Source organism: Oryzias latipes, chromosome 9, assembly GCF_053564925.1.
Source record: "Oryzias latipes strain Hd-rR chromosome 9, Olatipes_Hd-rR_3.1".
NCBI classification, from domain to species: Eukaryota; Metazoa; Chordata; class Actinopteri; order Beloniformes; family Adrianichthyidae; genus Oryzias; species Oryzias latipes.
The window spans coordinates 32,416,924-32,443,282 of NC_136245.1; the positions used below are offsets into that span (position 1 = coordinate 32,416,924).

The window sequence follows — 26,359 nt, forward strand, 5'->3', positions numbered from 1 at the left end:
ACTGTTTAAGCCCAACAGTGGTTCATGTTATATACGATTGTGAGAGAAGGGAATTGAGTGGATTTTTTTGCCCTGTGAACACACTTTGAATTTGTTTATTGGACAAAATAACAGAAAATGTGTAGACAAACACTTTTCTCCCCCTCTTTTGATAAAAGGGCCCTAATTGTTTTTACCGCGTATGAACAGTTGGGTCCCTCTGCAAGCCTTTTTTGGACCGTTCACAAAGACAACATTCAGGCATTCAGGCAGGCTAAATAGGCTGCCCAAGCAACAGCCTTTGAAAGCAAATGCATTTGGCCTCAAGTGTTGGGGGGAAAAAATTCCAGCTGAATACCAATGACTTTTTTTTAATAAACCTCTAACATACTGAGCTTTGTCAGTCGCCTTTATCCACTTTTCTGCAAAGGGTGAAGAGGCTACGTAAAAGAATTTTGCAGAGAATATTGCCGGCTTTGCTGATTCTAGTTAGAAGTTCAAACTATGGTTATAGATTGTGATGAAAGCTTATTTGCTGCAGTAATGCGGAAATGACAACAGGTTTTGGGAATGTGTGCTGATTGATTCATAGTCCTGAGCATTTCAGTGGACTTCATTTAGGGTTTCTATTGTTTAAACCTTATTTCTTCTACTTCCCATTTTTTCATGTTTTTAAACTTCTCTTATTTTTGCCCTTTTTTTTTTGGTTTCCAGATGCAAGTTCTTCAGCCTGACGGAAACCCCGGAGAACTTCACGCTGGTGCTTGACGAGGAGGGCTTCAAAGGTAAATGTGACGGGCTCACCGACCCTCATCGGAGGAGGAATTTGGGGTTTTATCTGTGTTATGCACAGCTGGAAATTGCCCCCAAAATAACTTGAGGTATTTTATGATTCAAAAGAGCTTGTTACACATTTGACCAATCTGATGGAGCCCTTTAATGTTAGATGCCCACCTCCTACGTAGACGAGGGTTATTTGCAGTAAAATGTAGGTGGTGTTGACTTTCATTTAAATAAAACTGTTGCGGTGAAAAGGAAATGACACAAGTTGTTTTTTGTTTTACTATTCATGCATGGTAAATCATATTGTAATTGCAATATTGATCACTAATATTTCCTCTTATCGTGCAGCCTTGGTTGAGAAAACTTGCTGTCAGTTTGAAATGCTTATCTAAAGAGTTATTGAGCGCGGAAGTCTGAATCTGTGAATATCTCGCTGACTTTACCGGAATGTTTTTGAGCGCTTCCTGCTGGGCTTTACAGCAATACGTTGTCGTGATTCGTTCATGATCTGCAAAGTTCTGGTAGAGTATATATCTGTTTTTTAAGAAGCTTGAAATCTATAGCAGTGGTCCCTAACCCCCGGGCCGCAGACCGGTACTGGTCCGTGGGTCATTTGGTACCGGGCCGCACAGAAAAAATAAAATAAAATAACTTACATGACTTCCGTTTTATTTATTTCGGAATTTGAAAGATGTTTTATTTTGAAAAATTGCCCGGTTCTCTGTTCCATCCGTCTATGTTACTCTTGACACAGGCCAATTCGCTCGTCTCGGTCACGTGATAGGATACCGCTAAAATAAAACAAAGCAAAATTAATAAAAAACAAACGTCTTTGGAAAGTTTCTTTGCCAAGTGGAAAATGCCCAGATACGAGACAGAAGAGGAGCCTTCCACTTCCAAAAAAAGAAAGCTACATTTAATAGACAGTATCAGGAGTCCTACTTAAAATACGGATTTATCCCAACGGGAGATTCCCTCCAACCATTCAGCATTGTGGTGAGTTGGATTTTCCATGCACTTATTTTGAAGGCATGTTTAAATGTTATAACAATAGCGACCAAAGAGTGTTGCGTGCAGAGAGGACGTTGCTCATGTCATAATACGTGTTTATTATGTTTAGAACATACCACAGTTTTCATGCAGGTCATTTATTATTTTGTTGTACTGTAGTGTCGGTCACGTGCACGTTTGGTCTGCTGTCAGAGTTCCGCAGGCTGCAGGGGTTACTGTCGGAGCTGGCAGCACATGGAATTAAATCAATCCCCTTTGTCTGCTTTGGTCAAGATAGGGTTGAGCACGGGTGTTTCTTTTTGCCTACAGGTCGTTTTATCTGGCAGTTATGTTGTTTCACCCTTAGTTATTTCTTCCTGTTGTGTTTACTTCTTTTTAGCACCATGAGTGAGGGAAGTGGAGAGGATGATGACACCTGTGCGATGTACAATGTTTAGTGTGTCTAGGCCTGCACAATATACCGCAAATTTATCGTTATCGCGAAATCAAGCTGTGCAATATGCATACCGCAAAAGTCGGCAAAAATCGCAATAAATGATTACCTTAAATGTGCTAAAACAAACTCATGGCAGTTTGAAATATTCAACAAATGAAATAAATCCTTTTATGCATTTAACCAATCAGAAGGACCCGTTTACGTTGTTGATCAATCAGATGAGCCCTTTTATGTTTGATGTTTGCCTCCTACGTCGACAAGGGTCATTTGGAGTATAATTTTTAAACTGTTGCAGTGAAATGGAAATGATGTTTTTGTTTTTTTTGCTATTTGTTTATATACCGCAATTTATATCGTTATCGAAATATTAATTACCAATATCGCGAGTTTTCCTCATATCGTGCAGCCCTAAGCGTGTCAAAATAAAAGTGCAGAGTACGACTTATCACATGTCTCTGACTTTATTGCTGCGTTGCTGCAGCGTGTGTCCCGCCACATATAATAACATACCGGTCCGTGAGAATTTTGCCAGACATCAAACCGGTCCGTGGCGCAATAAAGGATGGGGATCGCTGATCTAGAGCACTGATTAGGGCTACACGATATGAGGAAAACTCGCGATGTTAGTGATCAATATTGCGATGACGATATTACTTGCGATACATGAAGAAATAGCAAACAAACCAAAAACATCCTGTCCTTTTTTTTTCTAAATAAAATTCAACATAACTTAAATTATACTACTAAATTATTCTATAGACCCTCGTCTATAGAGGAGGTGAACTTCTAACATAAAAGATCTGCATCTGATTGGTCAATGATGTAACGGGTCCATTCGATTGGTCAAATGCATTAATGGATTTATTTGATTCGTGAAATTCTTCAAGCTGCCTTAAGATTGTTTGAGCTCATTTAAGTTAACAATTTATATCAATTTTTGCAGAGATTTGCGATATTCTTACTGCACATCATCTTGATATGGCGTTAACAATACATTTGCCATATTTTGCGCAGGTTTTGCACTGATCATAATAAAGAGAATAAAATAACTACCCGATCCCTTATCTGGATGAAACAATAGTCTGAAACTACCTGATGGGATTGGGACGTCCCCATTTTTCATCCCCATGAAAATACTGTTCAAACGAAAAGATCTTTATTATTGGAGACACGGGATCTTTTAAAAGCTTTGAATTTATGACATTTGAAAATGCCTTAAAAAGTCTTGATTTTGATACCTGAGCCTGTTTCACATTTCTTGTTGAAAATGTAATTTTTTCAAACACGATTGTCACCGTGGACCCCAACATTATGTTCCCACTGCTGGTTAAAAAAGAAAAAAAAGAAAACGAAGCGCGCTAAAGCATCACGACACTGACCACAAACAAGAAAAGAAGCTTCGTTTTTTATCCTAAAATGGGAATAAAGGAAGAAAATGGGAAATAGGCTGAGAAATTGCTCTTTATTTATTACATTCACGTCTTAAAAAGTTTAACTTGAAGATGAGTCGTCCTAAATCCCGAGCGTCTGCTCGTCGTTTCTTGGATTTGGCCACAAAACGTCGAGCTTTGTTTTCAGCACTTCCTTCCTCCTCCCGTCCTGCAGGCAGGATGAGTGTGACCCGATTCGCTGAAAGAACAGGATCACAGAAAACGCTGCATCATAACAAAAGTGCCAGTGCTTTCAATTGGCCTCTGAAAACAAAGATAACGGATGAACTGTTCATTTCTGCAACATCCTCACTGGAGCTCTGGTAAAAACCGTGGGTGAAATTCACTGATGTAGTTTCTGCAACATGTATTTTGACATATTTTTCTAAGAATTTTAAACTGTTTTCCAAAAAAATGAGTTTATCTTTTGTGAAAATAGGATTTAAGGAGAACCAAATACAATGTTTATGAAACAGTTTCTCTGCTTCTGGTGATTCATTTTAGAGTTTTTATGGTTTAATAAGTGCAGCAGTGATCTACAGACTGTGCTTTGCACAATTTTCATTTTCTTCACAGGATGACAGTTTTTTTTTTTTAAATTGGTTGTTAAATAAAGGCAATGAAAACCCATAAAGTGACGACATGCAAGTCACTTCCGGTTTGCTCTTTTTTTACCTTGATTCTTTCCTCCAGATTCAGATGTTGAGGCTTGCGTCGCCTGCAGGCGTCGGTCTCCTTTTTCTCCTTCCGAGTTCCTATTTTAGGAGGTGAAAGCTGTGTAGAATGAGAGGCTGTCCTTAAAAGAAATGTGCCAACCAGAAGAGAGGCCCTTTGAAGGAGAAAACAGAAACTACAAAGTTTTCATGGTACAAAGCCATAAACAGCTGTTTAGCCCACAGTTTCAATCTGCCCACTTTTCATTTTTCAGGTCATGAAAAGCATTTTTATAGGATGCAAAATCTGCAGGTTTTGACCCATCATTTTATTAATATCACTAGTTTGAATGAATAACAAACGATCAGAATTATTGTAAAGTATGTAGGAAGAAAAAAGCTTCATTCTGCCATCCAAAGAATTGTATTTGACGTTTAATTTCAATTTGAATTTTTGAGCGTTTTAGAGCCAAAGTGTTCCTCCACTGCCGTGCCTTCACAGCTGACCTTTCTAGGTTTTCTAATCTGTTTTTTTATCTGCGTATTGCTATATTGGTTTGACCTTTGACCTCAGGGAAGCAGTTTTCACCTTCTTTTTCTTTCAATATATCCGCCATCATGAGAAAAATGCTACGAGAACACCAACACAAAACACCAAAAACCCTTTTGATTGGATTTTTTTTTCAGGACCATAAGTCGCCCCCTGCTGGTATTTTAAGTGCATTTTTTTTTAGAATGTAAACCATTCAGATACACGGCACGGGTTTGACTTTGGGCCACTGATGTCTTCTTCCTCAGAGCTGCAGCCCTCAGAGCACCTCCAGGTTGAGAGCTCCACCTGGCTGCCACTCAACGTGGTCTCCAACGGCAACGTCTCCAGCAGCTCCCAGGCGGTCGGCGTGACCAAGATTGCCAAGTCGGTCATCGCTCCCCTGGCCCAACAGCACGTCTCTGTATTCATGCTGTCCACATATCAGACTGACTTCATCCTGGTGAGAGACCTCCTCTTCCTCCTTTTTTTAAAATTAATTCAGAAGACTTTTCCTTTGATGCCTCCAGACGGTCTTTCAGCTGCTGCCAGACAAAGGAATTCACCGTGTTTGCATTTTACATAATTAATTCCCAGCAGAGCTGACAAACACTCCAAAGTTGGTTGATGTATTACATGCAAGAAATGTTAGGTGGGCAAAAATGCATCGCACGCCTGTGTCAGCAATCACTTTAATGATTAAACTCAAGTGTTTTTGGTTTTTTTAAACAGATCTTTTGTAATTAAAATTTTCCTCTCAAATGATTGGGGTACAGGTGAGAGAGAAAGACCTGTCTGTGGTTGTCAGCACCTTAAAGGAAGAATTCAGCATTTACCAGGAGGTGGAGGGAGAGTCCGTCCCCGTGCGTTGCCAGGATGTGACACACAACCTTCAGAAGAACAGCAAAGAAGGTGCACAATGCAGTTCAGATGCATTTTTGGGGAAAAACGTTTGAAGCTGACCACACGTTTTTGGGAAAAAATGTAAACAGAAATCGCAAATACTTATGTAAATTCAAGGAAAGTGCCTGATTGGTTGTACAGCACTGTCAGCCCTTCTCTGTGCCCTCCCTAAACTCCCCCCAAACCAATGTTAAAACTACCAGATTGAGGTTTGATTAAAGCTTGCAAAAAAGTTTGAACCTTTCTAGAAAGAAAAATAAAATAAGTTTTTAAAAGTCTTTCATTTAAAGTGCATGGATGGTTTAAAAGCACACAGTTGAGTAAATATTTATCACTTTGTGTGTTCATAATATTCAGCTTTTTGAGCCAAATTGTGCAGCAAAGGGTTGCACAGAAACAACTGAACTGAGCACATAGACTGGAGCCACTGAGCACGAATCACATGCTTTTATTTTGTTGCAATAGTTGGTTTAAAGGAATTAGGGGAACACTTCTTTTAGACTGGAAGGGAGCAATCTGTGTGTAAAAGGTTGTTAATGGTCTTTCCATCGAAGAATCAGTTATAAAAAATGTGTGCGGACATGGAACTAACTGCTCTTTCCTGCAGGTGTAGTTCGTGTGGTCTCTGTAGAAGTTCCAAAAGCTACAACTGTAGAAAAGAGAATCTGGTGCACAAAGATTGTGTGACTGCTCAATCATTTATTTCTTTTTGGTTGCTGTCAATGTTGTGCAGAAGCCTCCTCAGTGGCTTGATGCCTCTTCTGCAGCTTCCTCAGACCAGATCTGAGCCGGCTGCAGTTTGTCAAGTCATAACACGAAACATGGAAGGATTGCAGTTTTTCTACTTTTTTTCTTCTTTTTTTTTTTTAGATTTCTCCTACTTTTTTTTTTTCTTGCTAAAACTTCCTTATCCAAGTGAGCATGACGAAGTTACTTTGGAAGTTCCAGCATTTCCATATATGATACATTTTATCAGTGGTAGCTGTCTGCATTCAAACATGCATCATCACAGTCTTTGCTTCATGTTTCGTCATCGATTTTCAAAACATTTTTAAAAATAACAAATGGAAAGGTTAGAACATGTATGTTTGCTGTGTTTTCAAACCATGCATTTCTATGTCAGAATCAGCTTTTGTGATTGCATCTAAAAGAGAATGGATTTACATTAAAACACACACAAACTGTTGTATTTCTGGTTAAAAAAAAAAAAAAAGTCGATGACTCCCCTTTAAACCACTTTAATTTACTCCAATATTCTAAAAGATCCTTAAAATTGTCATTTTTAAGCATAAAAATGCTTTTTGATATCCAAAGATATATTTATATTATTTGATGGCGTTTATTTTGAAATGATCTTGTAACTGTCCTTTTCCTTTGCAGCCATCCAACTGACAGTTCACCCGGTGCTGATCCCCCCGAACCAGTTCTGTGTCATGTCTCTGGACCCGGACACACTGCCGTCCATCGCCACCACGCTCATCGACGTCCTCTTTTACTCCAGCAGGTGAGACGCTGCGTCCCCCACAGCCGTGCAGTACCTGTCTGAGCCACAGGATGGCGGAGTGCGACCGTCGCTAAGCCCCAACCCAGATGTGGTTAGTGTGGCGGCAGCAGAAAAAGATGCCGTCATCGAGACGCTTGTCTAAAAGTCTTTGGTGGGAAATAATGCTGCCCTTATTCATCAATTCTAGTGAAAGAAAGATTTTCCACTCATGGATGTGTCACCAAAGCTCTTTAACGGTCACCAAAGAAGGTTTCTGTTTAACAGTCCTCCTCTCCTCCTTTAGTCCGAAAGAAGAATCTCCAGACCAGGAGCTGGACTGCATCAAGTTCTTCTCCTTCTCCCTCATCGATGGATACATCTCCCTGGTGATGGACTCTGAGGCCCAGCGACAGTAAGGCTCTTCACTTTCTCCTGCCTGACGGCAAACTGCTGTGAAGTCCTTCAAAGAGATGAGTCCTCACATAAAAGCGTCTTGGTGGAGTTTTGTCAGGACAAAGAACTAGTTCTCGAAGCGAGTCGGTGTTTCTACCTCTACTATTTCATGATCAATTGTATTTGATTGAAGTGGAGCTTCTCTCTCTCATTCCTCTAGGTTTCCTTCTGATCTTCTGTTCACCAGCTCCTCCGGGGAGCTTTGGAGAATGGTCCGGATCGGAGGACAGCCACTTGGTTTTGGTAAGAAAGTCCTCGTCTTCCACTCTGAGCTCTCTGGGTTTCCACCGACCTGTTGTTGCCTGTAGATGTCTGGACTTTGTTCTGAGGGCCAACCTTCCAGCCTGCATTCTTTGAAACCTTTAGGCCTGCACAATATATCACAAATTTATCAAGCTGTGCAATATCCATATTTGTTTGCCTTATGGATTATTCAAGTAAAGAAAATGGTTTCATTTCAGTTCTTCTGACATCGTTTTCCTTCATTTTGTGTTATCTTTCCAGATGAATGCGGCATCGTCGCCCAGATATCGCAGCCTCTCGCTGACGGCGACATCTCTGCCTATTACATCAGTACCTTCAGCTTCGACCACGTTTTGGTGAGTTTCCATCAAACCGCCACTCCTGTACCTTTGCCGTTCAACAGGAGAAACTCCTTTACACTCACCGCAGGAATTTAAAACCATCTGGATGATTAAGGGAGTGCCAAAAGATAAAACCAAACACACATTTCTTCATGCTTCATCACCGTCTTAATGATTCCATTCCTTTACATCTCAGAACATCGCAGACCCTGAACTCTTTTAAAGCTCTTTTGAAGGCATCTCTTTAATAAGTAGAGCTGTGACGGTGTGGGATTTTTGATGTGATGAACCAGCAGGGGGCGCGGTGTCGCGATTAACCGCCAAACACAAAATCCCCCGGTGGCCGCGTCGCAAATGAATACAATTACAACGCAGTATTCTTTATTAACAAACAACAGTAACAACTCACTACTACCTATCTACCTAATGAACTAACCATATAGGTGTTGTACAATGACTGTGTATGTGTGTCAGCGTGCTGCGTGTGTTGGAGGAAGGAGCGCACACAAGTGTGTTGGGGGTGCGTGTTGATTCTTCTGCAGCGGATCGCTCTCCAGCTGCACGCGAGGCTTCACCTGTGCTCTCTGGTACAGACATCTTCTCAGAATATTATATATTGCCCAGTAATATACCAAACAGCAGACACTTTGTCACCTTTCCAGTAGCCGTGAGCCTGACACCCATGAAGAAGGCGGGGCAGGAGGCTCCGCCTTTGTTTATACGGACACGTAACGTTGCGCTGCACAAAATAGTTTCCAAACAAAACATGTAGTGATGTTTATCGCACTCTAACAGTGCGTGTTCATGTTTGGTGTTACGGAGTGAAGGAGAACAGTAATGAAAAGTTTCCCCCAGAAACCTTTGAAGTCTGAACACATAGGACTAGTAGAAAAAGTGAATTATCAGCAAAGATGAATGTGTTAAATGTGTTGATTATAGTTCCAATCACGCACCATATGCAGAACTAAAAAAAAAAAAAAAATTAAAAAGCAAACATCACCACGGTGATGCGGTTACCGTCACACCCTTATTGTTAAGTGCTAGTTTTTTAGCTTTTAGTTAGCTTTGTTTAGTTGGCTAATTTTTATTTAGTGTTCTTTTTTTTCTCACATCTTGTTGTAGCACTTTGAGGTAATGTTTAATGAAAGCTGCATTATAAATAAATTATTATTATTGTTATCATTCTGTTTTTAACACAATCCAGTCGACATAAAAAAGTAGGTTGCTGGAGTCTACACTGCTTCAGTAAAAGGTCTTTTAATGATTCTTACGTGATGGATGGTTGGTTTCCTTTTTCTGATTGTGGTTTCTGAAGGTGTTCTCCGTCACAACTGGCATCTTCTGCCCACAACGTTGTCTTGAAATGACTCTAATCTGAGGGCCTTACCACTGAAACGCATCGGTTTTAGCTGAAAAAAAAGAGAAGTTTGATCTAATGGAGTGTTGTAGAAAGGCACTTAATGCTATGTAATTATCACTCCAAAATGGAGAATAATGTTGGATTTTAAAGACATAAACTAAACACGGGAAGTAAATAAATCTCTTATTAAGTGTGGATGAAGACCGAGGTTCAGTTTACTGAAATATGTTCAGAGAATAAAATGGATTAAATAGATTAGAATAAAAATAGAATACAAAATGTCATGAAAGCATGTTCAGGATTTCTTGTCAAAGGCCCAAATCAACAATGTTTGTTTTGTTTACTGCTGAAGTTAACCAGGAAGTTGACATAAAAAAGTTTGAGTGTGACATAGTTTCAAGTGACATTATTTGTTGTTTTGCTGACTCTGGTCTGCTGTTTTAAAAATGGGTGGTAATTCAAAACATTTATTTATTTTTTTCGAACATCCAGTAAAAATACACACATTAAGCGACCATTCTGACATATTTATCATAATTTCCGGATTATAAACCGCTATTTTTGTCACACGCTTTCAACCCTGCGGCTTATTTTCAAGTTAAAGTTCCAATCCTACACTGAGGAGGAAGACTTCCATGGTTTTAGTGCACAGAAGGCGCGTGCCGTGCAGACCCGTATAAGTTACTGCTGCTCTCAGTGACTTTTACCGGTATGTTTGTTTAACCAGCCCTGTTAGTGCTGTTACTCCCTTATTGCTGCCGTGTTACTGCCGCATCACAGGCACTGTTTGGAATAGAGCTGTGACGGTGTGTATGGCGTTTCATCTCTGCCATAAAGTAAAAGGGCGTAAAGACAACTGAGCGGGCGTATTCAGGAAGTGATTGAGTGAACCTTACAACCGCGGAGGCGCAATACTACCCGAGCGACCCAGCATTTTACAACTGCAGGCCTGCAATTATAACTGAGCGGGGCTCTCCCTCCTTCTTTTCGCATTCCACCATCCATTTTGGAGGAGCGTGGGCGCTCGCCTGGGCGCGGGTGTTGGCTCGCCTTTGCACTAGTGGTTTGCGTGATGGAATGGGTGAGGTGTTTCACACTAGTTGGTTTTGGGGCATGGGTGTGCGTGCGGGCACTGTCTGTTTTGTGTACATGTTGACTTGTCGACAGGTGGACATTTTTGCAGCAAGCAGGTGTGTTGATAACATTTGAGTGTGTGTGTGGACAGGCCCCGCCCTTTTTGTACTACATTTGAACCGTACCGTAATGATAAACAACCAGTAAACTTGTTGCTTTATGCTGCTTCATGGTCTTACCCCCCCTCCCCCCTATTATCACCCCCTACCCCCCCCCCTCTCTCTGACGTCCCTCTCTCTTCTTCCCCTCTTTCCTTTTCCGTCCGGTCCAACACCAAAGATTTTCAAACATGATTGAAATTAATAAAGTTTGGCCTCAATTACAAAAGGGGTTTATTCAGACATACCTTTGGTTTGTCTGAAGATTAATAACCCCTCTTGTTAAAGTAAAATATTTCCAACACAAGAGGCCCTCAGCTCTCATCTGCCTGCCTAGCTGTTGGACAGGACAAGTTAAAAAAACAAAAAAAAACAAATCACTGAGCGGGGATCCTGCGTGGTCAGTTCCTTTTTGCGCCCTCACCAGGATTTACGCTCAGTGTTAAGGGGCCGTTTTTGTCACTTGGGGGCAGTAACCTTTCTGGTTGATCTGATTAGCTAAAATTTACATGTCATGTCCAGCGAGGCAGGACTTTCTTTTAGGGGCTTTAATAGAAAAGACTGTAACGTGGATTAAAAGGATTAAAACGGTAACAAATGCAGTGATTTACACATGAGAAAAACTTGCAGCACAAAAAAACCAGCCGCACTTTCTTACCTTGGTCTTGGGTCGTTGGTTAAGGTTTTAATCCACGTTACATCCGCCTTTTTTTTAAAGCCTCTAACACTAACAAGGGGTGGCGAACAAGTTTGACACAAAGAGCCGACATTTTTAACTGTGATAGTCAAAGAGTCACACCACGCACTGACCTGCCAGAAACACAAACACGCAATTAAAGCCATATTATTTCCCATAACACACTCCTCTCCTTACAATACAACGGCACTGGATTAAACTGCACTGTTTCAGTTAGTTATGGGTGTTTTTTTTTTTGTATTTAACGTTAACACATACCAGTAAAACATGCATGCTGGTGTGTGTTTTAAAAAGGCAGCGAGCGCAAAACTGAGTTGGTTGTGATTTATTTTTCATTTTTTCAGTCATCAATCAGCATCCACAAATCCATCAAAGTCAGCTGGGCTTAATTTCTATCAAACACACCAGCTTCCAGCTACGTCATCGTCAGAGTCCGTCTCGTTGCCGTGCGGCTCCAAAGAACAGTGAAAGCAGACGCGTCAGCCCCAGCTTTAGTTGCAGTCCCAAAGTGTGGCGTAACTCGCCGGCGCTGCGTCCCAGTAAAAGGGGGGAGGATGGACAGCTTTTCACTGTCATCTGCTGGAAGTTGCTGCGCTCAGCCTCGAGTCGATCTTCCAACACAGGCCTTTCCTTTTCCGCGGAAACTCAGCTGCTGCTGCGTCTTCTTGTCTTGTCGGAGTTGGTTTTCCAGAGTCTCACTTGCGAACCATGGATTCATCATTTTAAATTCTCTTGCAGCTGAGGTTTGATAAAGTTAGAAAGATCTTCACAGATTAGGACTTCCGGCCTCAATAACTCTTCTGATAAACGTTCAAATGTGTCAGCAAGTATCTCAATCCTTTTGTATTAACTCAGAGAGTGAACCGCAAATGCATTTCTAAAGTAAAAAGACCTTCTTTTTTTTTTGCCTGTTAATCAGAATTGTTTGCTTCAAGCTGTGAATGCAGAAAGGGCAGCAAGCCAAGGGACCGTCAACAAAGTGCAAACTCTGTGAAACACCATTCTGTAAAAATCAATAATCTCACAAAAAAGAATAAATTTCTATATTTATATGAACTGGTAATGAAGACTCGTCAGTATATTCGTGTCACAATAAATATTTTGTCGGAAGGTCCATCTTTATTTTATCTTGTTGCATATACTTTTTCAAATTTTAATAGATATGAATCATGACTAAAGTTATCAATAGTTATGAAGATACTGAAGCTACTGTCACCAAACCTTCTGGACGGTCTAATCATGAACTTATTGTCATACTAAAATAAAGAATATGTCAATATTTCAATTTGTTTATTTTCAGGAATTTTTCATATTTACAAATGGATCAGATTTGGTCAAAAATCCTCAATAGCTCTGAAGATGTTAGAATTATTTTACATAAACACTATAGAATATTTGGATATTTGAACATTGTTTAAGCTCATTACTTGACCCGTTCAAAAGTTTAGTGCCACACACCGACACACAGAAACTTTTCTTAGTGGTTCTTATCAGTTTGATCTTAAAGTTCCTACATCCCCTCAGTTTGTTCCTCCTTCATTTTCTAAGAACTGTTTTTGGATATTGAATGGTAACGATTTCCCACTGGCTCTGTATAAAAGTTGTGCAGTGTAAAAATCCACAAGGTCATACAGTTTTAAAAGTCTAGATTGATAACATAAATTGTTTATTTGATCAAGATATCCGGCTTTATGTACAACTCTGACGTTTTTGAAGTAGAAAGAGAGGATGTAGTGAGCGCTTAAAATTATTCCCCCAAATTTCTATACAGTAGGTGAAATATGGTAGTATTAAAGAACAGTACAATAAATATCTACTGTTGTATTCTAATATAATTTAGATTTATTTACGATTGAAATACTTATTGAGACTTTAGTTTGTCATCGATAACAACCCCTAAGAATTGGATTTCTGTAACACTTTCAATTAAGATATTATTTATTTCAATTGAGAGCTCTTTATTTGCGTTTCCAAAAAACATCACTTTGGTTTTATCTAGGTTCAAAGATAATATGTTGTAATCCATCCATAATTTTATTTTGTTTAACTCTGTGTTTACCACATTGATAAGTTCCATATGATTATGTGTACAATAGAATATGTTTGTGTCATCAGCAAACAAAGTGAGTTTCATAAGCTTTGAAACATTAAATACATATCATTTATGTAAATATTGAATACCTGGGAGCCAGTTTAGCTCGTGCTGGTTTGCGGCGCCTTCCGTCCGCGGAACCAGGGTTCGAATCCGGGTTGCTCCGTGTTCCCTTCTCTGCTTCTGTGCCGGTCCCAAGCCCGGATAAATTGAGAGGGTTGCATCAGGAAGGGCATCCGGCATAAAACATTGCCAAGTTAACCATGCAACTTATATTCGAAAGAGTGGTTGTTTCGCTGTTGCGACCCCTGATGGGAAAAGCCGAAAGAAAAAGAAGATTTATGTAAATATTGAATAGTAGCGGGCCCAGGATTGATCCTTGTGGGACACCACAACTTATCTCTTTGGTTTCTGATTCATCTTGACAAATTGTTTTCTTCCCGTTAAATAGCTTTTGACCCAAGTTAGCGCTATTCCTCTTATCCCATACATTTCCAGTTTGTCAAGTAGGATGTCATGGTTGAGAGTGTTAAATGCTTTTTTTAAGTCAATGAAAATTCCAGCTGCATATTTCTTTTTGTCCAGAGCATTTGTGATTTCCTCCACAGCATCAATGATAGCTGATAGTTTTCATTTATAAAGTTATATTTGTCAATATTTTTTCTAAAATGATTGAATTGTGGAAGAAGAGAGACAGGTCTATAGTTTGTAAATTGGTGTTTGTCTCCACTCTTATAGATCGGAATCACTTTTGCAATTTTCATTTGGTTTGGGAATCTCCCAGTTTGTAATGATAAGTTACATGTCTGTTAAAGGCTTAGAGATACTAATAATTACCTTTTTCACCACCTTCATATCTATATCTTCACAATCTTTGGAGTTGTTACTCTTGAATTTATCTACAATTGATATCAGCTCATTTTGGTTCACATCAGAGAGAAAGATTGAGTGTGGGATCCTTTCGATGAGTGGATTATTGTCTTTGCTGGTTTTGCATTTTGGAATTTCCGCTGCCAACTCTGGACCCACGTTTACAAAATAGTTATTGAGACTGTTTGCTGCTTCATTGATGTTAAAGCTTTGACCCTTCTCATCTGTAAAGAACTCTGGATATGTTTGGCTTTTTGTCCCATTTTTAATGACGTTATTTAATATTTCCCAAACTCGCTTTACGTTGTTTTTATTTTCATTCAGTAGATTATTAAAGTAAACTTTTTTACAGTGCCATGTTATTTAAGTTAGTTTATTTTTATATGACTTATATCTTATGTCCTCTGTTTTAAGAAATTCTTATAGAGGTTATTTTCTTTTTACAAGCATTTTGTAGACGGTAGTTAACCAAGGGCATTTGGCAAATTTGTTCAAATGCAAATTTGTGGCAAAGTTTTTCCTTCCTCTTGAAGATTTTTTTTTCCAGTAATGATCGCTTTATATGCTCATAGGTTGTTAAAGTCTGACTCCCATCATCTGGTGGTCTTTTAATTATGATTATGGGGTTTTTGGTAAAAATAAAAAAACAGCCGTTTTCTATGACACAGTTCAGGAGGTCATTAGAAAGGTACCTCCTAGTTGTGGGCGGGACCATTGGTGTGGGCCTGCCCCCTCCCCCATTGCGGAGTTTGTGGCCCCCCTTTTCTATATTTTCACAAATACGATCTTTTTCAAGCAATATTTTTTTTTCTGCTCCTGATTCACAACAACTTGAATAAATACTAAGAAATGCAATCAGAAAAAGGACACAAGAACATGTTAAAAACACCAAAAACCCTATTTTTAACGGGTCTTTGAAGCTGCTTCAATTCCAATTTAATATTTTTTGTTAAGAACTGATACGGTGGGCGAGTCCGTGTCCATGTTTCTGCGGGACGAGCAAATGCTTTTAAAAATGACCCAAAGACTGAGCTTGTTAGTTTCTAACGGCGGGTCTTTGGTGGGATCTGGTGTGTTAACAGTTTGCCTCGTGTACACTGTTCACATTAGATCACACGGCGGTCACTGGGATTTGCTTGAGGTCAGCCAAGTGAAGGTGAGCGTCATCACAAAGAATCTTTGAGGATTTTTTTTACACTTGTGAATATCTCCCACTTTCCTCCCACAAAGGCTTTTCATGAGTGAGTCTGTGGCTTCCTCTGATAGCGTTCTGTTTATGTTAAGCCTGAACATCCGTTTGTCGATGAGCTCATCTCACTAAAGGGTCTGGAATTTAAAGCGAAGACCAAAGATTGAAGCTAGAGAATTCATCTTATCTGCAGAAGTGATAGTCTGTGATCGCATCTGTTTGCACACTTCTGAGAAATCCTGTCCAAGTTCATTTTGCACAAACACAGGGGAGAAGATCTCTGCTCTTTGGTTAAAATGTTGTAATTTAGAAGCAGTTTTCTTTTTTAGCGCAATTTTTGTATCAATAGAAATGTTTACTTTTATTTACTTAATACTAAATCTTTGTTTTTTATTATCATCTCCAGCCTTGTTTCCATAACTTTGAGTCAAAACCAAATGTATTTTAGTTATCTGTCCTGAAGCCAAAAGAGAGAAACCGTTTCTGAAGCTACAGGAACTTTCATTAAGTCATTCAGAAACGGTCAGAAACATGGGCGTTATCTTCGACTCTAAGCTAAATTTTATCCCCCATATGAAACAGGTGGTTAAAACTGGTTTTTATCATCTTAGAAATCTGGTTAGGGTCCGCACACTACTCTCTCTTGCTAATATGGAGATGCTAATGCATGCTTTTATCATGAGTAAAGTTGATTATTGTAACGCCCTGCTTGCTGGAACCTTCAGCTTCTCCAAAATTCTGCTGCACGAGTTCTCACCAAGACCAGGGGCCTCATTTATAAACGTTGCGTACGCACAAAAGAAGGCGTACGCCACTCTCTACGCAATAGTTGAGATTTATAAAAAGCAAACTTGACGGGAAAATGTGCGGTCCTTCACGCAAGCTCTGACCCAGGCGTACGCACAAAAACGGGTGAAATGAGAAACGGCGACACCGTCGGCACATGGAAGAAACACGTGAAAGTGAAAATGACAATACTGCCTCTCAGAAATAACATGAAGACTTCACAAAGCAAGTCTTACAATTAACAGCTACACAAACACGAACACGTTTGATCGTTCAGCAGTGAAACAAACAAAAAAAAAATCAAACGAAAATTACAACAGAAATTCAAATGAACACATAATTGCAAAAAGAAAAGTGAAATATTTTCTGCAATATTGGCATGTTGTGCAATTCATCCTCATAAATAATATATTTAACAGAACGAAATAATGTACAAAACTGATATTCTCGTCAATGTGTCCGTCTGGCGGAGCAGATATAGGTGCAGACAGACAGATGGATAGATAGAGATGCATTAATTGTCCACTGGGGAAAGTTGTTTTCATAGTAAAACATTTCTTCATAAGCTACAGAATTATGGTATTCATGCATATGCCTTTAGTTTGTTTTATTTTTGATGAAACAATGTATGGCGTATGTCTCGACCATTCAGAAAGCAACAAGAAATTAAATTTGCGCTGATCAATTTCCCATTTCCACGTCGATTATTACCGACATCTGTAGCTTGTCAGATGTAATTAAATGGATGGAAATAAAATGCCCCATCAAAATGCGTAATGACGCACAATGGCTGATCTTGCGCTCTTAGAAGATGTGGCAAATGGAAGAATTCGGAGTGAACGCATCTTTAGACAGCAAGGAGACTTGTTGGCAAACGAGGACGAGTGGCTTATGAGCCGGTTCCGACTTCCTCTGCGGGCTTTTGGGGGTGTGTCACCCGGTGCATCTGGCGCATCGGTGTCCCCCTGCGCCTCAGTCACCACTCCACTTAAAAGGGATTCCCCAATTATTGCCGCCAGTCTCTCATCAGGAGGGGTCAGCTCCGGTGTCCCCCCCCCCCCCCCCCCCCCCCACACCCGTGGCAGACACGGGTGTGTCTGTGTGTGTGTGGGGGGGGGGGGGGGGGGGGTACAGCGCTAGATGTTTTTTTGCTTTGACTTTGATGTCCGACCTTTTCTTTTTTATTTCGGCCACGGTCCGAGGTTGTGAGGCTACAGCATTTTCGGCGTCTGTTTTATAAATGAGGCCCCTGATAAGTAAGAAGGCGCAAGACCGTTAAGACATTTAAAAACTGTTAAAAGTATCTTAAAATGAATCATGAAGCATATGGGGAGCCAAAGCAGGGATTTTAAAATTGGGGTGATGTGAGCTCGCCTCCTGGGGCCTCATTTATAAAACTTTGCGTAGGATTTGCGTCAGAAGTGGCGTACGGATGAAACATAGGACGTGCGTACGCACAGAAATATTCGGAGTTATAAAACCGTGCGCACGCACATCCTACGCATCTTTCTCTTAATAAATCACAACCAATCCTAAATGCTGCGCAGCTTTTGCGGCCTCATCACACGCCTATAGTTGCCCATAAATAGTCCGTGAAACGCCCACAAATGAATATTCATTGATTGCGAAACCATGCCAAACACGGAGAGAAAATCAAAAAAACGTAACTTCACTCAATGTGAAGTAGAAGTTATCGTTGGCGAGGTGGAAAAGAGGAGAATAATGTTGTTTGGAGGGCACAGTGTGGGCATTACAAATGCTAAAAAGGCACGTGAGTGGCAGACGGCGGCAGAAGCCGAAAATGCTGTAGCCTCACGACCTCGGACCGTGGCCGAAATAAAAAAGAAAAGGTCGGACATCAAAGTCAAAGCAAAAAAACGTCTAGCGCTGTACCCCCCCCCCCCCCACACCCACACCCACACACGGGTGTGTGTGTGTGGGGGGGGGGGGGGGACACCGGAGCTGACCCCTCCTGATGAGAGACTGGCGGCAATAATTGGGGAATCCCTTTTAAGTGGAGTGGTGACTGAGGCGCAGGGGGGAACACCGATGCGCCAGATGCACCGGGTGACACACCCCCAAAAGCCCGCAGAGGAAGTCGGAACCGGCTCATAAGCCACTCGTCCTCGTTTGCCAACAAGTCTCCTTGCTGTCTAAAGATGCGTTCACTCCGAATTCTTCCATTTGCCACATCTTCTAAGAGCGCAAGATCAGCCATTGTGCGTCATTACGCATTGTGATGGGGCATTTTATTTCCCTCCATTTAATTACATCTGACAAGCTGCAGATGTCGGTAATAATCGACGTGGAAATGGGAAATTGATCAGCGCAAATTTAATTTCTTGTTGCTTTCTGAATGGTTGAGACATACGCCATACATTGTTTCGTCAAAAATAAAACAAACTAAAGGCATATGCATGAATACCATAATTCTGTAGCTTATGAAGAAATGTTTTACTATGAAAACAACTTTCCCCAGTGGACAATTAATGCATCTCTCTCTGTCTATCCATCTGTCTGTCTGCACCTATATCTGCTCCGCCAGACGGACACATTGACGGGAATATCAGTTGTGTACATTATTTCGTTCTGTTAAATATATTATTTATGAGGATGAATTGCACAACATGCCAATATTGCAGAAAATATTTCACTTTTCTTTTTGCAATTATGTGTTCATTTGAATTTCTGTTGTAATTTTCGTTTGATTTTTTTTTTGTTTGTTTCACTGCTGAACGATCAAACGTGTTCGTGTTTGTGTAGCTGTTAATTGTAAGACTTGCTTTGTGAAGTCTTCATGTTATTTCTGAGAGGCAGTATTGTCATTTTCACTTTCACGTGTTTCTTCCATGTGCCGACGGCGTCGCCGTTTCTCATTTCACCCGTTTTTGTGCGTACGCCTGGGTCAGAGCTTGCGTGAAGGACCGCACATTTTCCTGTCAAGTTTGCTTTTTATAAATCTCAACTATTGCGTAGAGAGTGGCGTACGGCTTCTTTTGTGCGTACGCAACGTTTATAAATGAGGCCCCTGGTCTTTTAGTAAAGTATGAACCCTCGCGGACCCTGAGATCATCTGGCACTGGTCTGTTAACCATTCCCACTGTAAAAACCAAAACCTACAGAGAGGCTGCGTTTCAACACTATGGCCCCGTTTATGGAACGGTCTGCCAGAGGACCTGAGAGCCGCAGAGAGCATTGATGATTTTAGGAAAAGGCTCAAGACCCATCTTTTTAACCTGGCTTTTAGCTGATTTTTTATTACTTTTATTTATTTATTTAGTTAGTTATTTATATGTATTTATTTATCCATTTTATCTTGTTTTATGAACTTGAACTAGATTTTTAACGCGTTATTTTAATTTACCTTATTTCAATGTTTTATTGTTTTTATCAATACAGGGCTCCAGACTGCGAGCAATTGGTCGCATTTTGCGACCAAAATTTGAGAGTGTGCGACTGAATTTTACATCCAGTCGCACATGCGCGACCAGTAAATTTGCTTCCCCCACCCTTCGTATTTTTTATACATCAAACGTGGAAGGGGCACGTCGATGATCAATGAAATAATTAATGAGACGCAAGCGCACACGGACGCAGGCAGACACACACACTCGCGCACATATTCATGAAACGCGAGCACGTACACTCTCGCGTGATACCTGTGTGCGAGGCGGCCACTGCGTGTGAGAAGAATAGGGAAAGCCACTGTGAGTGGCTAAAATGCGTGTAGGGGGAGGGGCCTAGAGATAATCGAGCGCGTAAACATCTGTGGGAAGGAAACGGAGAGACAAATATCAAAACCTGATATCTGCATCTGAGCTATGAGCAAGCGAACTATTGATTCGTTCTTCCCACCTGCGGCTAGTGTACCAGTGCCAGAGTGTACAGCAGGGGTCTCAAACTCGTGGCCCGCAGGCTATTTGCGGCCCCCAAGATGATATATTGCGGTCCCCGCCTTAATATGAAGGTTTAATGTTACTGCAGCCCCGCCAGTTTGTATGAATGACACTTTTTCATTGTCGTGCGCGAAGCTGACCAACCAATCACAGTGGGGTATACGAAACTTGGGGGCGTGACAATGACAGGGTTTGAAAGCAGGAAACCTGACAGCCCCCTCCCCGGACCACATTAAGAAGTTCCTTACTTTCCTTTAGAACGTATTTATTCGCTCGTAATTTTCTACATACATGCAGCCCGTGCTGAACTTTTGTTTGGGCCGCACAGAACCGGAGGAAGGTTTAGGTTTTGGTTACGGTTACGGCGGCGCAGAAAACGGTCCTGCGCGGTTGTTACGGCAGCACACCGCTCCCGCTGGAGTCGGGTCAGCTGAGGAGAATAAATGTCCCACACCTACATGCGTGACAGCTAACGGGGCTCTAACATTAAACACGCTCGAGCAAAAACAACATTAGTTTTAGACTCACTGAAAATACGTGGGGAAAATGCAACGATAGACGTGTTTGAGATGAACCAGCACCTCGCCTGGATCGTTGGGGAGACCAGGCGGGGGGGGGGGCTGTGAGATGAAAGCGAATCTGCAGCAAGACTGAAGGAGGACAGGAAATAGGAATTGTCCTTAACATTCAATTTAGTTTTAATATTCTTCTCCCCCTTAGTATGATCTGTGTTATTATATATTTTATGATTATTTTAATGTTTTGTGATGTATGTAGCCTTTTTTTAATGAATTGGTATTTTAAATTATTTTAATTAATCACTCCACTACAAAAACCATCAGGACACATGTCCCATAATGCATTGTTTTGTAGTCTGTAGAGCAGCTTTCAGTCAGTTCAGTTTCCAGCTGTGTCCGGGTAGGTTTGCCCCTTGCTCCCACCCCTTTCTCGATTGACAGTTGATGTTGGAGCAAAAACAAAAATATATGTCACACACCAGGTGATCTGCGCAGCGTTGAGTTCACCTGGGTGATCTCAAACACGCTTATTGTGCATCTTGGCTGCACCTATTTGGTGTCACAAAGATAAATTTGTACTGTCATGACAGCGATGCTTTTGTTTTGTTGCATCTTCAAAAGTGCAGAATAAAATGTGACACTGAATTTGAAACAGCACATTGTAATTTCTGCATCTATTATTAAAGCACTTATTAGTAATACAGTGGAAATTAGTAGATTTGGTTAGAATGTTGATTTACGGTATGCGCCCCTAAAATTTTCAGTTAGGGGCCACTGTGCTCCTAGTGAAAAAAGTTAGTCTGGAGCCCTGCAATATGTTAACTTTTTCATTCTCATTTTTATTCTCATTTTTATTTCCGGTGCTTCCTCAGCTGGAACCTCTCCCTCTGGGTCGGCTGCTGTTCAGCCACTCTAGATGGGAACCTGCATCACCACTTAGCTGTGGTGGAGCGGTCCCCGCCTGTGATGCTGCATTTAGCTGTCTATGCAGCTGTTCACAGAGAGGGAGGTTCCAATTATCAGCATTTCCAACATCTTGTTTTCGTGCTCAGCCTATTGCTCATTGTTTTCCCCCATCAGTTATGGGGTGGGAGGTGTGAAAGGAGTGGGGGCCTAGGTATGGGGAGGGGGCCCCATTTTTTTTAATTTTTGTGCTTGTTTATTTTAATTGTCATGCTTGTTTTTTTTATTTTGTTGTGTTTTAATGTAAAGCACTTTGTGTTTTACTTTTATATAAAAGTGCTTTATAAATGAAGTTTTGATTTGATTTGGATTTGATCCACTGGGTGGATAAGGCGAGAACCGAACCAGTGATATTGCGATCAGAGGTCAATCCTCTTACATCTGCACCACAGCTGCCCAAGATAAGAGCTTAAGGAAGCTGTGAGTTATGTGGAAACTATTTTACCGGATGTATTGCAGTGACATAAATACACTGTTCATAATACATCTGGGATATTGCTATTTGTGCTTCTCCTATTTTGACCATGTTGACCTTGGCGCATCGCTCACCTCGCCTTCTCCCGCATCACTAACCAACCATAATGTCTTTGCAAGGTGACCTGACGTCCATCAGTGACCATTGCTGCATTGTCCAGGTCACATGGTCTCGTGTCCAATGCAAACATTGATGGCGATGTCTTGGTGTCGGTGGAGTCACCTGCAACGGTTGTCTCAGGTCAAAGTGGTGGAGTCGGTTGTGAATGGTTTGTTTGGAAATCCTAGTACCCTCACATCTGGTAAACAGGCCTTCTGTTGTGAGACGTTTGCTATACCATGTCTGAGGTTGGAGGTCCTGGAGTTCTGGTCATGGTTGCGGTCTGTCACTGGCGGGGCTCCACCCCTGGCTCTGTCTCAAAATCTGCCAGTAGTTCTGTGTCTTGATGCAAACCTCCTGGTGACACTTTGAGACTCTCCAAGTTCACCTGAAACATCTGACTGCCTACTACCAACCTGAAGGCGTTATGGCCAGGTGACGTCGAGTGTTCATGGCTTTTTGAATGATGAACTTGGAAAGATTTCCTTTTATTCCCTCATGCACCTTATGTCTAGGGGTGCAGGCCATTACATAAATAAGAAGGAAATTAACCCTAATGCCAAAAAGTAAGCCCTCAAATCATCAAACAATTTCATAAAGGTGCCAAGACCAATGACAATGTACAAATAATAGAAGGGTTTACTGTCCCAAATGTTAAAAACCTAGGTATACCATGTATTTAAAGTCCCAATGTCCAATCACGTGCAGCCACCAATCTTCCTCCCTCCAATCCAAAGCCAGCACCAGTCTCTCTTCCTCCAATCCAGTGCAGCCACAAAGTCACGTGAAACAAAACGTAGACAAAACAAAACAAAACAAACTCAATATACAAAAAAAAAACTAGGGTCATGACATTCCCTCAGAATGTATTTTTAACAACATCCCTAACCTATTGTGAGTTCTGTAAATTAGGACTTCCCCAAGCCCTGAATCACTTCCGTCATGTGACTTTTGGGAGGTCACTTTTTGCTGGCTCACATGTTTGTAATTAGTCTGAAACATGCTGCAACCCTTTGTGTTTCCGGGGAGTTCTGCATTGACCTAGGAATGCTGACCACAACATTCCCAAAGTGCTGCATGTCAAAATAAAACTGTCAGTTTTAAGAAGTAAAATGATTCATCTGGATTACTCTGAATATTAAAACAGCATTAAAATTTCCTGAGATTTTTGTTCAATTTCATCTTTTTGAATTCAAATAAATATTTTCCTTTTTTTTTTAAATGTGGTATAAAAGCTAAACTCCAAATGCCCCATATTTTTCTATAATACATTTTCCCTGCTGGACATTCTTCAGCACATTACAGGGTTTGGTTTCATTTTAACCTGTTAAAGACAGTTGTTTCTTGTTTCCAAAGAGTACGTATATCAGGCAGCAGTGGATGCAGTTTGTTTTTTCTTGGGAGAAACACAGTTGTGGGAGTTTGGTATGTTTGGGCTATATTACGCAGGATGACTTTGAGAGTCAGTAAAGAAGGTGGATGTTTTATAAACGAGTCTGCAGGAAAAATAAAGTGAGTTTGTAGCGAATGCTGTGTGCACATATTATATTAAAGTGGGAAAAATTGTATTGAAAAAAATAAATTCATCAATTGGAATTTGTATAGATCTAGAGAAAGCCTTCGATACGATTGACCATCATATTTTACTGTATAAATTGGTAAAGTATGGAATCAGAAGAGTGACACAAAACTGGTTAAAGAGCTATCTGGAAGATAGACAACAGTTTGTACAAATTGGTAAATATAAATCAAAAAATAGGAAAATCATATGTGGTGTACCTCAAGGTTCAAATCTTGGACCAACTCTGTTTTTACTTTATATTAATGATATATGTAAATAATCACAAATTATGAAATTCATACTTTTTGCAGATGATACTAACATTCTTTGTTCAGGGGAGAATTTAGAGAAACTTCTAAGAGACATAACTAAAGAAATTTACAAGTTAAAATATTGGTTTAATAGGAATAAGTTATCATTGTATCTAAAAAAGACTAACTTCATATTATTTAGGAGACAGAGAAGGGAAGTGCCAGTGCAAATTGTTATCAATGATACAGCTACTGAGAAAGTGCAAAAACATGTGTTTTTGGGTGTAGTTATCAATGATAAACTTTGTTGGAAACCTCACATACAGTATTTGCGTTCAAAAGTGGCTAAATGTGTAGGAGGGATTAAAAGATTTAGCTCGATGCTTAATCAATACGCCTTACTTATTTTGCATCACTCCTTCATAATGGCATATTTGAATTACTGTATTGAAGTGTGTGTGGGCTGCACGGTGGCGCAGTGGTTAGCGCTCTTGCCTCACAGCAAGAGGGCCCCCGGTTCAAGTCCCGGCTGGGGGACATGAAAAACACAACATCAATGGGGGACCTTTCTGTGTGGAGTTTGCATGTTCTCCCTGTGCATGCATGGGTTTTCTCCGGGATCTCCGGCTTCCTCCCACCGTCCAAAAACATGCTACATAGGTTGATTGGCAACTCTAAATTGTCCGTGAGTGTGAGAGTGAATGGATGTGTGATTGAGGATACTCCACCCTGCGACAGACTGGCGACCAGTCCAGGGCATCCCTTGCCTTCGCCCAAGTGGCCGGGATAGGCTCCGGCAACCCATGAATGAATGTATTAAAGTGTGGGGAAATTGTTACAAAACAAATCTGCATCCTCTAATTATACTCCAAAAGTGAGCAATCGGATTAGTTCACAAAGTTAAATATAATCAACACACCTATTCACTTTTTCTTAAAACATTTAATTTAAAATTACAGGATTTGGTTGATTTTAAAACTGCTCAAATCATGTATAAAGTATCAATAAATTCTTTGCCATCTAATATTCAAACTTTGTTTCAAAGCAGAGATGCGGTAAATAAATACAACTTGAGAGGAACCAACAAATTTTATCAACCTAAAGTAAGACCACCCTAAAATCCATGTGTATCTCAGTGCAGGGTGTTACACTATGGAACGATCTGTTGGATGATAAGAAAACTTGTAAAAGTCTTGTCCAGTTTGAATGTTTCTTTAAAAGATACATATTGAATAAGTCCACGATGTAATGTAACAATATGATGAACAGGCTTAGGAATACAGTGGGGCTATGGTATATCTGTTTACATGTATGTTTTACATCTATAAGTTGGTGAGCGTTTTTTTTATTTATTTTATTTTATATTGTGTATATATATATATATATATATATATATATATATATATACACATTCTTTAATTTATGTATTTATTTTTTTCTATTGAATCTCCATAAACTATGGGAAAGGGAAAAGAAGAAAAAAAAATACATAAAGGAGGAAGAAAGAGAAAGGGGAAGAAAAAAGAAAAGGAAAAAAAAAGGAAGGAAAGGGGGGGATGATGAAGGAAAAGGGAGAAGGAAAAGACAAAAGAACGTGTTTATACAGTATATGCTTACTCGTGTTGTTGGTATGTTTTGGTTTATTTTTGTTTCTTTTTCAGCTGAGGCGTTCTGTTTCTTTCTTCCTTTTTTTCCTTCTCTTTTACGTGGGTGTGGTCGGAGTGTTTGGGCGTGTTTGTCTTGTCTTGTGTATGTCGTGTGTTAACGTTTTAATGTTTAATTTTGTTGTTGTCGGTTATGAGTGGTGTTGAGTGGAGGATTGGATTCCTATAAGCTTCTTCCAATCCCCTTTCAAATTAAATTTTTAAAGTCTTGTATTGACTTGTTTTATTTTATGTAATTGTTGTTTTGATTTGAAATAAAACTTATTTGATTTGAGGATTGAGGGCACCAATGCACTTAATTTATCACATATTACAGTTAACAAATGTGTTTTTTGTTATATACTTGGATCAATGGTCGTGATTATGCTGATGATATGCTACTTAATCAATTGAGGTAAAAAGTAGGACTAAATGTGGAGAACTAAAATTTCCAGGTAAACTGGTATATGTGTTACCTTTTTA

General features: G+C 40.2%; 1 protein-coding gene across 1 annotated transcript in view; it reads left to right on the forward strand.

Annotated features, from left to right (window-relative positions):
• Nucleotides 1–26,359, forward strand: part of castor1 (cytosolic arginine sensor for mTORC1 subunit 1) — a 33,446-nt gene that overhangs the window by 5,801 nt on the left and 1,286 nt on the right. The window contains exons 2-8 of the mRNA XM_004072112.5: nucleotides 694–764; nucleotides 5,091–5,284; nucleotides 5,598–5,733; nucleotides 7,105–7,228; nucleotides 7,512–7,619; nucleotides 7,821–7,903; nucleotides 8,165–8,259. Coding sequence (XP_004072160.1) covers nucleotides 694–764; nucleotides 5,091–5,284; nucleotides 5,598–5,733; nucleotides 7,105–7,228; nucleotides 7,512–7,619; nucleotides 7,821–7,903; nucleotides 8,165–8,259 — 811 coding nt within the window. The remainder of the gene's footprint in view (nucleotides 1–693; nucleotides 765–5,090; nucleotides 5,285–5,597; nucleotides 5,734–7,104; nucleotides 7,229–7,511; nucleotides 7,620–7,820; nucleotides 7,904–8,164; nucleotides 8,260–26,359) is intronic.